The sequence below is a fragment of the Epinephelus fuscoguttatus genome, linkage group LG4 (genome assembly GCF_011397635.1).
Source record: "Epinephelus fuscoguttatus linkage group LG4, E.fuscoguttatus.final_Chr_v1".
Taxonomy (NCBI): Eukaryota; Metazoa; Chordata; class Actinopteri; order Perciformes; family Serranidae; genus Epinephelus; species Epinephelus fuscoguttatus.
Window position 1 is genome coordinate 16762331 of NC_064755.1, and position 12447 is coordinate 16774777.

The following is a 12447-nucleotide window of genomic DNA, read 5'->3' on the forward strand; positions in this document are numbered from 1 at the left end:
CCAACAAAGAAGCTTCTCCAATGTGCAACAGGGACCCTTATGCCTCATTTCAACACAGCTTTGTTTTGTGTCCTTGTTTCCCTATAGTATACAAAGTACACGCTTAGTGTTCAACGCAAAGAAATGCATTAAAAACGCCACCGCATATATGACAAGGTAATTTTGAGCGTCTTTTGTTGGCCTGTCAGGTGTTTCATGAAACATGCATGCCATCTATATATTACGTGGCTAGCATAGCAATGCTAACTAGCTACACATGATACTGTTAAACTTTTCACTTGGACAAAATGTATAAATAGAGCTGTATCACATTCATTAACCTGTTTGCTAATTATTTTTATGCCAAAAAAAAGGTTCTCATGGGAATGAATGAATTTCCGGTTAAACAGGGCTATGCTGAAATGAGGCATTAAGTGTACCTCCCGTTTATTTATGCACTTATGCATGAACCATAAGCGTTTCATCAGGATAGGGGAGAATTATTTCAATGCTTTAGCACACCTATCAAGTGCACCTTTCAACACCATGGACAACACCTCAGCAGAAGAAAAATTATGTTTTGTTCCACCAAAAATCCACCAAAACACAGTGTCTTTGAGGACTGAATAATATCACAGTAACACACAGGACCAACAGTACAGTCCATGGTTCAAAAGCGTCTGGTTGTGTTTCACCAGATGGGCAGCAAAGGTCCTCCTGAGCTACCCGTTTCAGATGGCTGTCACTGGCATTTGCACTGCTTGTAACCACCACTTACGTTTGGCTGTCTTTTATTTTCAACAGCATTTCCACCATGCACGACTGAACTAGTACTTTATGATTATTTTTTTGGCTTTTTTGCCTTCATTCAACAGTTTAAGCATGAAAGGGGGAGAGACAGTGGGGATAACATGCAGGAAACGGCCACAAGTTGGAATCTAACTTGCGGCCACTCTGGGGATATTGCCTTTGTACATGGGATGCCAGCTCTGTCTACTGTGGTACTGGTTGCCCTTTCACCACTACTTTACAAAGGAAGGAGTAGTCTTGCGGAGCTCTTTAGAAAAGACAGCTAACTGTTAGCGTACTGACAGGTTCTGTTAGAAAGAGCTGCAGACATCATAGCAAGAGCTTTGATAATGGCCCGCTGATTGCCACACAGAGAAAAATTAGTGCTGAATAGACCCTTTTAAGGCCGGCGTCACAATGACATCGGTTTGTTACCTTGAGGCAAACAAAAATGAAGACAACTATGATTAAATGCGATAAAATGAAAGCAGGCGATCATCAAAAACGCTCACATGGGCAGCCACACTTCATATCAGGTTCGGGGAAAAGTATTTCCTGTTGTAGAGATGAATGATGTTTTGCGTATTAAAGGTTATCATGTCCATGTCATCAGACACTTTGGAAAGGAATTAAGAATTATGCTGGGTTTCTCTGTAATGCTAACTTAGTGTTACACTTATAAGAATGACACGGTGGCCGATTCCTTGTGTAGCATATTAACTTTTTTTTTTTTTTCTGTGGGAACAGTAAAAAGCACAATATCAGTCCTTCGGCGTCTGTGTTTCTCTGCACTACAGCAACGATCTGACATCTCACTCTACTAGTGGCAGGCGTCAGTCGTTGATACCTTACACACACAGCGCCCTCTGCTGACCAGGTGCTCCAACCATTTAAGGCACAACCAGACCTGCTAGAAAATAATAAAGATCACATAGACTACATCAAAACAGTAATTTTAACAGATGCTGAAGTCCTTAGCTGTTTGTAATGAGTTTTAATTTTAAAAGGGGGGAAAGATATTTAAATCCTTTTTCATGTCTGTCTCTGAAACACTTTTAATGTCTCTGAAGGACACTCAGTGCCACACTAGCGCATTAGCTAACATTCGATAGCAAAAGAAACTGGAGGGAAACTTTGTGTCGCCCTTCTTTGTAAGATTGGCATGGTAATCAACCACAAAGCTTCCTGTCGGATCATCCATTCACTGAGTGAGAGCATATGGGTCAGCCAGTCTGGTCCCGTTGGCCAACAGAACTTGCTAACTAGCGCTAACTAATGTCTGTGGAGAACTGTCTTGCCTCCAGCTAAGCCCCGCCCACCTGAAACATCATAGTGTTTACTAGAAGTAAAAGGGTCTATTCAGACATGTTGTGCATTGTTTATGTTTTTATATTGGATTAAGTAACAATGAGTGGTACAGAATGTGATAAATGTCTGTGCAAGTGCTGAAAACAAGCATAATCTTAATGTTATTATTATTTTAATTGTGTTTAAAAAAGGGACACTTTTTGTGTTTTATACATATTTATTGGGACTAAGGATACAAATCTTCAAAACGGGACAATCCTGGACAAACAGGGACGTCTGGTCACCATATGCCAGGCAACCAGCTGCAATTCAAGGACTTTGCTGCTCCCACCTAAGAAATATCCAACACATAACTGCCATGTAAAGCAGTAAATTGCAGTTTTTACACTTTGATTTATGTACAAATAAAACTGTAAATAATAATGGTACGTGAGTGAGCTGAGTTTACAAAGCTATAGCTACCGTCTGTCTCTTGCCAACTGTGTACAGTTGGCACATTGGCTGTTGGGTGCGGATAAATACAGACTTCACAAAACAGTCAAATTTGCACGAATGAATCAAGGTGAACATTTGCTTTGCTTTCTGTCTGAACGCACCTTTAGAGGTGGTGGTTAGTAGATTTTTCTCCCCTTTGGACAGAGGCAGGCTAGGTGTTTCCCCCTGCTTCCAGTGCTTGTTCTGATCAGAAGCTGGCTGGAGCCATATATTTACCATGGCACCAATCTTTTCATCTAACTCACAGCAAAAAAGCGAATAGGCACATTCCCAGAATGTCAAACTCTTCCTTTGAATGAAATAATTGTGTGTCTGCATGGTGTGATTACTGTCCAAGCCACAAACACTCAAAAAAGTTCTCAGATGTTGCCAGTAAGAAATAGAGAAAGTGTGCCCTGTGCTGGTTGTTTGCTGAATTAAATTTAGCTTTCTCTGTTGGCATACTAGTGGGTGAAATGAGATTTCTTTTTCACCTGCTTATTGCACTTATAGAGGGAGGGCTGAATAAAGGGTCTTCTTTTTTCCTCACTCCCTCAAATGAGATGGAGCGTATAGAAACCCAAGCTTTCCTCCACAGGCAAAATTCCTTCCTTAGATAACTCTTGTGAGACCTGCTTTGCCTTTTGACAAGCTGACTGACAGATAGGCTAATCTGACTGACGGATCGCGTCTTTAAAAGAAAGTGGAAGGAGCAAACGTTGTCAAGCGGGCCCAGATATGGAAAAGCAGTCAGTGAGCTAAGGAGTCAAGGTTATCCTGAACAGTAGAGAGATTTCAGCGAAGCATTTCCCTCCACTTTATGATGAAAGACTGCTGTCATGTTAAACATCAGATATGGGTTGGATCACAGAGATATGGGGAAGAAAGAGTGTAGATTGGTGAGGTATTTGTTAAGAGAGCCTGATAGTTCTGGAAAAGAAAAATGAAAGGCGCTGCGAATCGCTAATGCGCATCTGATTTTGTGCTCTTTGCATGTGTGCGTGGTGAGGAGCAAGTGTGGGTATAGCTAAACAGGGAGGCCCGTGGAGGATTCGGTTTTCACTCACAGAAAATTCAACTTTTTCTTATTGCCTGTTTCAGATCTCACCAAGAAGGTGTGGGGGCGTTCAGCTGCTTGGAGCCGGGGAATCGATGCTGTAGGCAGGCAGAGCGAGGGATCAGCACTGAGAGGTGCGGAGGACAGGACACTCTTGTATCACTCACAGGGCGTTCTTGGCAGATTGTCGTCCTTTGTGTGTGCTTGTGCAGTAAGACCTTTGGCTGGTAATATGCCTCAGCCCTGTATCACCAGAAAAACCCTGTTCTGTGTATGCGTAGGTAGACTTCCAGCCCCTCCAGTTCCCATTTCTGAGATAATTTCTGCCTGCCTTTGTTTTGGTGTATTCACTTGTGCTGCCTGAGAGGTTTAAACACAGGTTAGGTGAGGGCAGCAAAGTTGGAACAACTAATCCCCCACTGATGGAGGGTTTAAAGCTTAAATCATCCAACAGCAGAGATGAAACAAGTGAGAACTGAGATGCAGCCATGACATTATTTCACCAATCTGTCTGCAAGTCACAGTAAAGACACACTTTAGCCAGCGTGACTCTGCCACAGCGGGAGATAAATCTGAAAGACTGCAAACAGAATCGACCCCCATTCCCAGGAGTAATGGGGCTGTCACAGGCTAAGCCTGACCCCACGGTAACCCCCCAGGGGCAATGATATGGCACCCATCTCTTCACACCAGGGAGTCAGCGGCAGAGTGAGGAGGGGGGCACACATCTTATGATAGCAGTCATCCTCACTGGAATGAGGAAAAATAGAGGTCATTGAGCCAATGTAGTCCCATGGGAGACGTGTGTGATTGTGTGTGAGAGGGTAGAGTGAGAAACCCTGCAGAGAGCATGACAGTGACAGAGAAGGAGGAATGAGACTCATGGTGGGAAGTGGTTGTTGATGCCGGCTGGAGCTGATGGAACCTGCCTCCATGAAATATGGGAAATATCTGGTCCTCTCACACCTGCAAACACCTCAAATGATGATGGCAACAGGAGCAGGGTCATTTTTTTTAGTTGGACTTAGTGATGTGTTGGTTCTATTCACTGCCTGGTAAGATCACATGCATTTCCAAGACGCAATGAAACGTACCCCCACGGCATCAAAGCGTAATGCACGGCGAGGCAATCTTGCATCCAATCTAGAGACTCGGCTCCAGTAGCCTGTGTGGTCTCTGGAGGGGTGAGACATGCCTCCTCGCGCAGCCTCTCGCCGCTCTCCATCCATGGCGCATCTCCAGCTCTGAATCCACTCCGGCTCTGGACACACCGGCGGCAGCGCTGATCCACTCACACACATACACACACTTTCACAAATGCAGCGCAGAGGACTGGACCGGCCGGAAAAATCCTACCGAGTGCGTTGATGGTAAGGCAGCATTTTTTTTAAATCAGCTGTTGTCGGATTTTACGCGCAGCGAGCCGCAGCCGAAGTGTTATCTGAAAAACAAGATGCTCTAATGTGACGGAGAGTATCACGATAAGGATTATATGAGCGGTACAATCAGTCTAAATGACAGTGATTTCTCCACACAGCGACTTAAAGTGTGTCTGCGGTACTTGGTGGTGAGTTTAAAGTGATCTGGAAGGCTACTTTATCGGCTTTACTGTGATGCTCCACATGGGCTCAGTGATGTAGTGACACACATTTATTGTATTTATTAAGTTATATTCTGGAGGAAATGGCTCTATGTTGAGTTTACATTGGTATTAATGAGTGAAAACGTATTATAACTGTATTCAGATGCAAATGATGTGCTTGTCATCATCACTTACAGTTAGACTCGGACAGCAGCCCATCACGTGTGGATGTAAGTGATGGGATACAAAAGTTGCAGGTCCATCCTGTCTTTCTTAATTTCATCATCCCTTAACTTTACATTGTTTTCTCCACTTCACTTATCTGAACACTTAACCTGCTCTGCCCCCTCTTTCTCTCTCTTATTTTGCTGTTTGTGAATGAAACAGGGCAACATGAGATGAAGCTTTTTCTTCATTCCTCCCTCCCCTGTGCGTAATGTAGTGCTTTTACTGTGTGTGTCCCTGTGTGTGGGTGTGTGTGTGCACGCTGGAGGAATCATGTAGGACAAGATTCATCTTCTTCCCTATCACAGGAGCTCCTCTGTAGCCCGGGGTCAGATGCAGCTCCTCTGCGCACAGCAGCAGCTCTGCTCTGCTCTCTGCCTGTGGCACTCTGCGTGAATATATATATATATATATATATGTGTGTGTGTGTGTGTGTGTGTGCGCGTGTGTGTGTGTGTGTGTGTATGTGCGTGTGTGTGTGTGTGTGTATGTGTTAGTTTAGAGAGAGGGGGAAAAGATGGATAGATAGATGGAGAGCAGAGCAAGAAACGCTAGCTGGAGACTCAAAGCTCCTCCTGTCGTTGCTACTGTTTCTCAACTCTCCGTGCTCCCCAGGATTGATCATCAGGCTTTGCCAATAAAGTGCCTCACTCAGAGGATCTGTGAACACACTGAGGTGCCTTAATAGAAAAATCTTTGGCACTGTCACATCCCTCAATCACTTGCATCCCAAATCCCTCAGTCCCACCCTCATCACTAACTTCTCTAATCTCATTTGTTGCCTTTATTTTCCACAGAGGCAATTGCCTTCCCTGCACCGTGCACAATGTCATTAGCTCCAACACTTTTGCTGCTAGCTATGTTATCTCAGCAGCAGCAACGCCTCAGTGTACAAGTCAAACCTGCCAGAGGAGCGTGCACCGCACAGTGTAATCTTTCCTTGATCCTGTCCCCGAGGCTTTTATCCCCTGTAAGCACTGTTATTGTTTAAGGGATACAAAAGCTGGGACTGTCTGAAGCTCACGGCCCCCTTCCAGCTGTAGACAGAGTGTGTATTATTCCTGGTGTGAGTCCCGGTGCGGGAGAAGTTATAAGCCAGGGAGAAAAGAGGACTTGCAAATCAAATTGCTTTAATCCATTGAAGCATCTGTCCTCATTCTCCAGAGGGCAGCAGGGTGTGTAGCAAAGGGTGCTTTGAGCCCTGATCACGGCTGGAAAGGAAAACAAAACCTGTCGCTGAGGAATCATGTGAGGTGCCTTGGTCAGCCAGCTGTGCAGTACATGTAGGGTATGGATGGCAGGACTGTCAAATTGACAGATTTTTTTCCCCCTCTTAAGTGTCAGGGGCGGTAAGAAGCTTGGTCAAAGTTTCTCATTATCTACAGTCATTCGTGCTTTTATTTCTCTGCTTTTTCATCCGTCTCTCCTGTCCTTCAACAAACGCAAAAACAGCTTTAAAGTTGTTCAGAGATAAGAGACAAACAGTTAGAGCGTCCCCGTTTCTGTCATTCTGTCTGCAGCTAACAAAGTTTCTCCCCCTGATGGGTTCATTCTGCGATTGCTGTTTTTAGCCGTATTCAAACAGAATGGCTCATGATGTCAGCTCGATTTCTTTTCCCCCTCACCCACAGAGTAAATGTCTTTGGTTTTGCGCTGTTTGTGATTAATGGAACATCAAAAGCCGATCTGAGCTCAGTGTGATACATTCCTGAGGATATGAGTCTGCCAGGGACACATAAACATCATTAATGAACAAGAGGCAGACTGGAGAGAGACGGAGTGACAGAAAGAGGGTGAGGAGGCAAACAGGAAGGCAATATTTATTTTTGTCAGTAATATGATGTATATTTACCTGCGGTTTTGATGATGATTGCCTCGGTGAGTGATGGAGACACACTTTGTGCCCAGGGATCGCGTGTGATTACCTACCATCAGTTTGGTGCAGAGGGACAAATGGATGGCAGCACCTTTTTTTTTCTAAATCCATTTGGAAAATCACATCTCCCTTTGCTCTCTCATGCCCAGTGGCAAAAAACTCGGAAGTGTACAAAGGAAACTTCTCCACTCATCTATGTGAAGACAGCTATATTTATCTGGGTATGTAGCTCTCTGCTGGGCTTAGAGGCTTAATTACCCAGAAGAGAGGAAAGCAAAAATGAAATGCAATTATGCAACTGTGTGTGCACGGTATCTTGAATAGTGGAGCTATTTCAGATAGGGACATTACTGCTACCATTTCCCTGAAGAGGTCTGACCTTTGAGTTGTGTTTTTTCTGCAGTGCAAATTTTGGGGATCCTTCAGGAAACAAATCCTGAACCTGTTTATTCAAAGCATTTAAGCTACTTATGTTAGAAATGCTAAAAGGTGATGTCTCTTTTCTCTGCTTGAAAAGAGAGGGCAACCTTTCCTCAAGTATATATATATTTTTTTAAAAAGTGTGTTTTTAAGGAAAACTGACATTTTGAGAAATACTCTTATTTACTTCCTCTCTAATATGAAGCTATTACCAGCAGCTGGTTAGCTTAGCTTAGCACAAAGACCAGGAACAAGGAGAATCAGCGAGCTTGACTCTGTCTGAATGCAACAAGCACCTCTGAAGCTCTCTTATTAACAGGCTATAGTGTGTTTAAAACCTGCATACAACCCCCCAAATTGTCATTTTTATACTTTCATTTTTGTTTAGTAAAATAGAAATGCAAGATTTTATTTAGCGAGCTTTTGATATATGATTTTGTTAGCTTTGCACAGAGCCAGGCTAGCTGTGGGTTGCCAACTTCCTATATGACTATATATCTGCTGATGCATGTTGTTTGATGTCATAAATTCCTTCGTGACTAATGGAGACAATCCAGTGGCAGATGATGCAGTTGGCCTTGTGCATATTCTCACCAGGCCCCAAAGAACACTGCTCAGCCATGCAGCCAATTTTTCCCATGGGCTGCTTACGGTATTTCAACAAAAAAAATCTTTGTGGCTCAAAAGCATTTTCCCTATAGGCTACGATTATAAAAGAGACGTCTGCAAAACTGTCGACAGAACACCTTGAACTGTAAACAAGGCTCTGACTCTTTCCATGAAGCATCTTTGATTCATGGAGGTTTTATATTTATCAATTTTTTTGAATCAAAGAAAAGCATTTTAAAAACCTATGATGTCATCATGAGCCAAGCGAGAACTCGGGGGAAAGACTACTGCGCATATTCAGCTAAAAACTTTTTTTGGCATATGTGCCAGGTGAGCAACTCCACTGGAATGAATCGGCGCCATCTTGGCATCTAGGTGTTATTAAAATCTATGATTCACACTCACACATTGCAGCCATTGGTGATCATTTCCCCTTCCTTTCTGTAGCCTATTTTTGTAATCTCTTCTCCCTTTTTTTGGTGTACCATGCTCGTTGATTGCCATTTTTTAAATTTCACACCGCTGTCAGTACTGTATACAACGCTGTCACTTGTCACTTGTGAGCAGCAGCGTTGCTCTGATACACCAGACAGCAGCTTCTCATCAGTCGTGAATCACAACGGCTGAGAAGCACATTCTCTGTTTGAGCAGGAGAATGTAACATGACAGACAGGCTGCAGGGTTTCCTTCTATCTCATAAAAATCTCCCTGTCTAAATAGTCAAACTTGTAATCTTTGTAAGATACATGTTAGGCTTGCACTGAACTGATTCTCAGAAATACAAAACTAACCAATTGCTCCAATTTGGAGCACATTTTGTAGTTTCAAATTACGAGATGATTCTGTACTTACGGGACAACTGGCAACCCTACCTGTTTAACCTCATTTCCTGTCTTTAGACTAAGCTAAGATAACTGGCTGCATCTTCATATTTACTGTACAGACACTACAGTGTTTCAGTCTTTCAGCCACAAGGCAGATAACCATATGTCTAAAATGCTGAACTATTCCTTTAGTCACTCAAATGACTCTTTTACTACTATAGAAAACACAGTTACACAATTTGTAGGACAAATGTTCACATTCTGAACCAGCAAGGGAAATCTGTACGGGGAAAGTTAATGTGACATACTTTACGCTCAACTGTTCAAGTGCCCAGCATGAGCTGCTCAGTGGCCATCAGTGGAGTGCTGCAGGCGCAAAGGAGTGAGAGCTTCACATGTATGAAGCTGAGAAAATGCATCAAAATGAAATCTCATTGTGTGTGTCTCCCTGGCGGTATCAGCGTGAAGGATGTAGAGCCAGAGGGGGGGGCAGGATGGAGTGCTCCTGGAAGACGGTGCTGCTGCTGGTGTGTGCGTCTCTTGGGGTCCAGTACACGGCCATCCGGACCCTGAGGGACTCTCTGTCTGGACCCTGTCAGGGAACCTACCGCTGCCAGACCAGACACCACAGAGGTACGCCTCGACAGCCAATCAAGATTGTCCTAAATACTGTCCTGCCTCGCTACAGGAGGGCATAAAGCGTATAGAGCTGTTGGCATATATACTGTGGATATGCTCATGTGCATTGCAAAAATAACTCAAATAACTTAAAATGTATGTATATTGTTACAGACTTTGGTTGTGCAGCTGCAGCAGAGGTCATAAACAGACACACACTCAACACCTGATCAGTGATATTAATAATATTTTAGCACTTTAAAGGAAAGAGACAGCATCAAACCTGTGCCTGAAGCTACAGAAAAAGAAAGTAGCTCAGTAAACAAGGGGATTCCCAACAAGTGGGGAGGAAAGAGAAATGAAATATGTGTGATTCGTTTTACAATTATCCTCCAATTTATCTCCATTAATCCCCTCTCATTGCGCAGCTGTAGCTCGCTGGCGTCGAGCTCCTGTGTACGAAAGTAACATCCCCTTTGCAATCAACTCCTCATCAGCAGTAATTACACGTTAGCTATTTGCGCTATATTTAGAGATCCGCCATTTCATAAGCCCCCTCGGTAACCACCGGCAGACAAGCAACTTACTCAGGCGTGTTTACCCTCTAAATTATTTAAGCTTTATTGGCTTGATTCAGTGGTGTACTTTCTCCTGGACTGAAGTTATGACGAAAACCGACTCACTTTATGAGCTGAAGTAACTCTTCCCAAATAAGTGAAATAACTCCTCTTTTAAGAGAAGTTGAACCTGGGGAACAGGTTGTGTGATCTGAAGTCGTTATTTAGCTCACTGTAATAAAAACAGGATGCAGCTGACATCCGTGTCACACAATATGAGTTAAACTTGACTTTGTTGTTTCTTTCTTCAAGACTCCAGGTGGAGAGCCCTGTGCGATGACAGCTGGATGCCCATAGAGTCGCCACGGAAGCACATCCTGCTGTTTGCCACCACGCGCAGCGGCTCTTCCTTCACCGGGCAGCTCCTCAACCAGCACCCAGGGATCTTCTATGTGTTTGAGCCTCTCTACCACGTCCAGCAGGCCTTCACCAACTCCAGCAGCAGGCTGCGTCGCACCCTGGACCGCCGGGCCCTACTGGGAGCGTACAGGGACCTGCTCCTCAATCTGTACACCTGTGACCTTCACTTCATGGAGAATTACATACGTCCAGAGCCCCAGGACCACGTCACAAGTTCCTTCTTCCGCCGAAGTTCCAGTCACGCCCTTTGCTCCCCTCCTGTGTGTTCAGAGGGAGGGGATTTAGCAGCCTCTGATCCTCCTGATGAAACCTGGTGTCCCAAGAAGTGTGGGGCCCTGAATCTCACCCTAGCCTCCATGTCATGTCTGTCAAGGGAACACGTAGCCATAAAGACTGTGCGGGTCCCTGAGGTGGGGGACCTGCGCACCCTGACAGAAGATCCACGTCTGGACCTGAAGATCATCCACTTAGTGAGAGACCCCAGAGCCATCCTTGCCTCACGCATGATGGCGTTTTCAGATCAATTCCGTGCTTGGAAAATATGGAATGCGACAGGACGGCAGCCTCGATACGTGGACCTGACACAGATCACCAGCACCTGCAAGGACATGGCGGCATCTGCAGAAACAGGCCTTCAAAGGCCAGCGTGGCTGAGGGGACGCTACCTGCTGGTGCGGTATGAGGACCTGGCGTTCAACCCGAAGGAAAAGGCCACTGAGTTGTACAGGTTTGTGGGGCTGGAGATGGAGGACAGGGTACGAATGTGGATCGCAAAGAACACCAACAGTAACGTGTCGTCTCCGTCAGAGTGGAACTACAGGTACTCCACCACCAGAGACTCCAGAGCGACAGCGGAGAGCTGGAGGCTTCGTTTGGGCTTTGACATCGTGAGGACCGTGCAGAATCTGTGCAACGACACTCTGGCCCTGCTGGGGTACAAGCAGGTGCACTCAGCAGGCGAACTCAGAAACTTGTCTCACAGTTTAGTAGAACACAGGACCTTTCAACCAGCCACATGGTAGATTTGATTTAAAAATCAATGTTATTTATTTATTTATTTATTTATTTATTTATTTATTTATTTATTTATTTCAGCTGACTTACCGCTCCGTCATGATGCTGAGAAAATGAATGTAATTCATCTTATTTTTCAATAATTCCTAAAGTAATTTAATATCCCTTTATATGGTTTTGTCAAAGATAATAAAAGTGCCAAATGTCAATGCTGTTCTGGTGCTGGAAAAGGTGTTGATCGAAAATAAACAGCTGTATGTGTTGATTGAAAAAAATCTCGACTTGTTCAAGAGTAAGCTGGATCCTGATGTGATGAAGATATTATGCTGTGGTTTTTTTTTTTCCCGATTTAATTTTCTCATAATTTCAGTGTTTAAAGGAGAAAAAAAAGACACTTGAAACAGCCCAGGCACCATTTCAGAGTAAATCCGACCCCAAGTCACACAAAAAGCGATGTTCCTGAAGGTGAGAAAAACAGGAAACGAGGCGGATTTATTTGTTAAAAAATAAATAAATTACAGCGCCTTCCAAGTGTCTCTAATGCATTTTGGAAAAGGATTAAAATGTCACATGTGGTAGGTAGAAAATGTTCTGCAGCACAGAGCAGTTTTGATTTCTCTGTGAAGACGTTGGGAATATGAGAATATGTTTGTTTGCTTGTAAATACTGATTAACTGTTGCAACGCAAGTGTGCA

At 44.1% G+C, this 12447-nt stretch overlaps 1 protein-coding gene across 2 annotated transcripts; it reads left to right on the forward strand.

Moving 5' to 3' along the window:
• The first annotated feature begins 4419 nt into the window (after positions 1-4419).
• On the forward strand, positions 4420-11808 carry si:ch73-62b13.1 (Carbohydrate sulfotransferase 1-like). Of its 2 annotated transcripts, none has more exons than XM_049573423.1 (3): positions 4420-4977; positions 9605-9776; positions 10631-11808. In XM_049573423.1, the coding sequence occupies exons 1-3, from the start codon at positions 4975-4977 to the stop codon at positions 11758-11760; spliced, it is 1305 nt and encodes a 434-aa protein (XP_049429380.1). In that variant the 5' UTR covers positions 4420-4974; the 3' UTR covers positions 11761-11808. The 2 variants fall into 2 exon arrangements, with proteins under 2 accessions (XP_049429380.1, XP_049429379.1); XM_049573422.1 differs by lacking the exon at positions 4420-4977 and adding an exon at positions 5023-5174.
• The last annotated feature ends 639 nt before the right edge of the window (positions 11809-12447 follow it).

Coding starts and splice junctions, on each gene's coding strand:
- si:ch73-62b13.1 (XM_049573422.1), top strand. CDS start 5,100: ATGAGCGGTACAATCAGTCTAAATGACAGTGATTTCTCCACACAGCGA. Junction 5,175..9,604: donor TGTGTCTGCGGTACTTGGTG/GTGAGTTTAAAG, acceptor TGGCGGTATCAG/CGTGAAGGATGTAGAGCCAG. Junction 9,777..10,630: donor CCAGACCAGACACCACAGAG/GTACGCCTCGAC, acceptor TCTTTCTTCAAG/ACTCCAGGTGGAGAGCCCTG.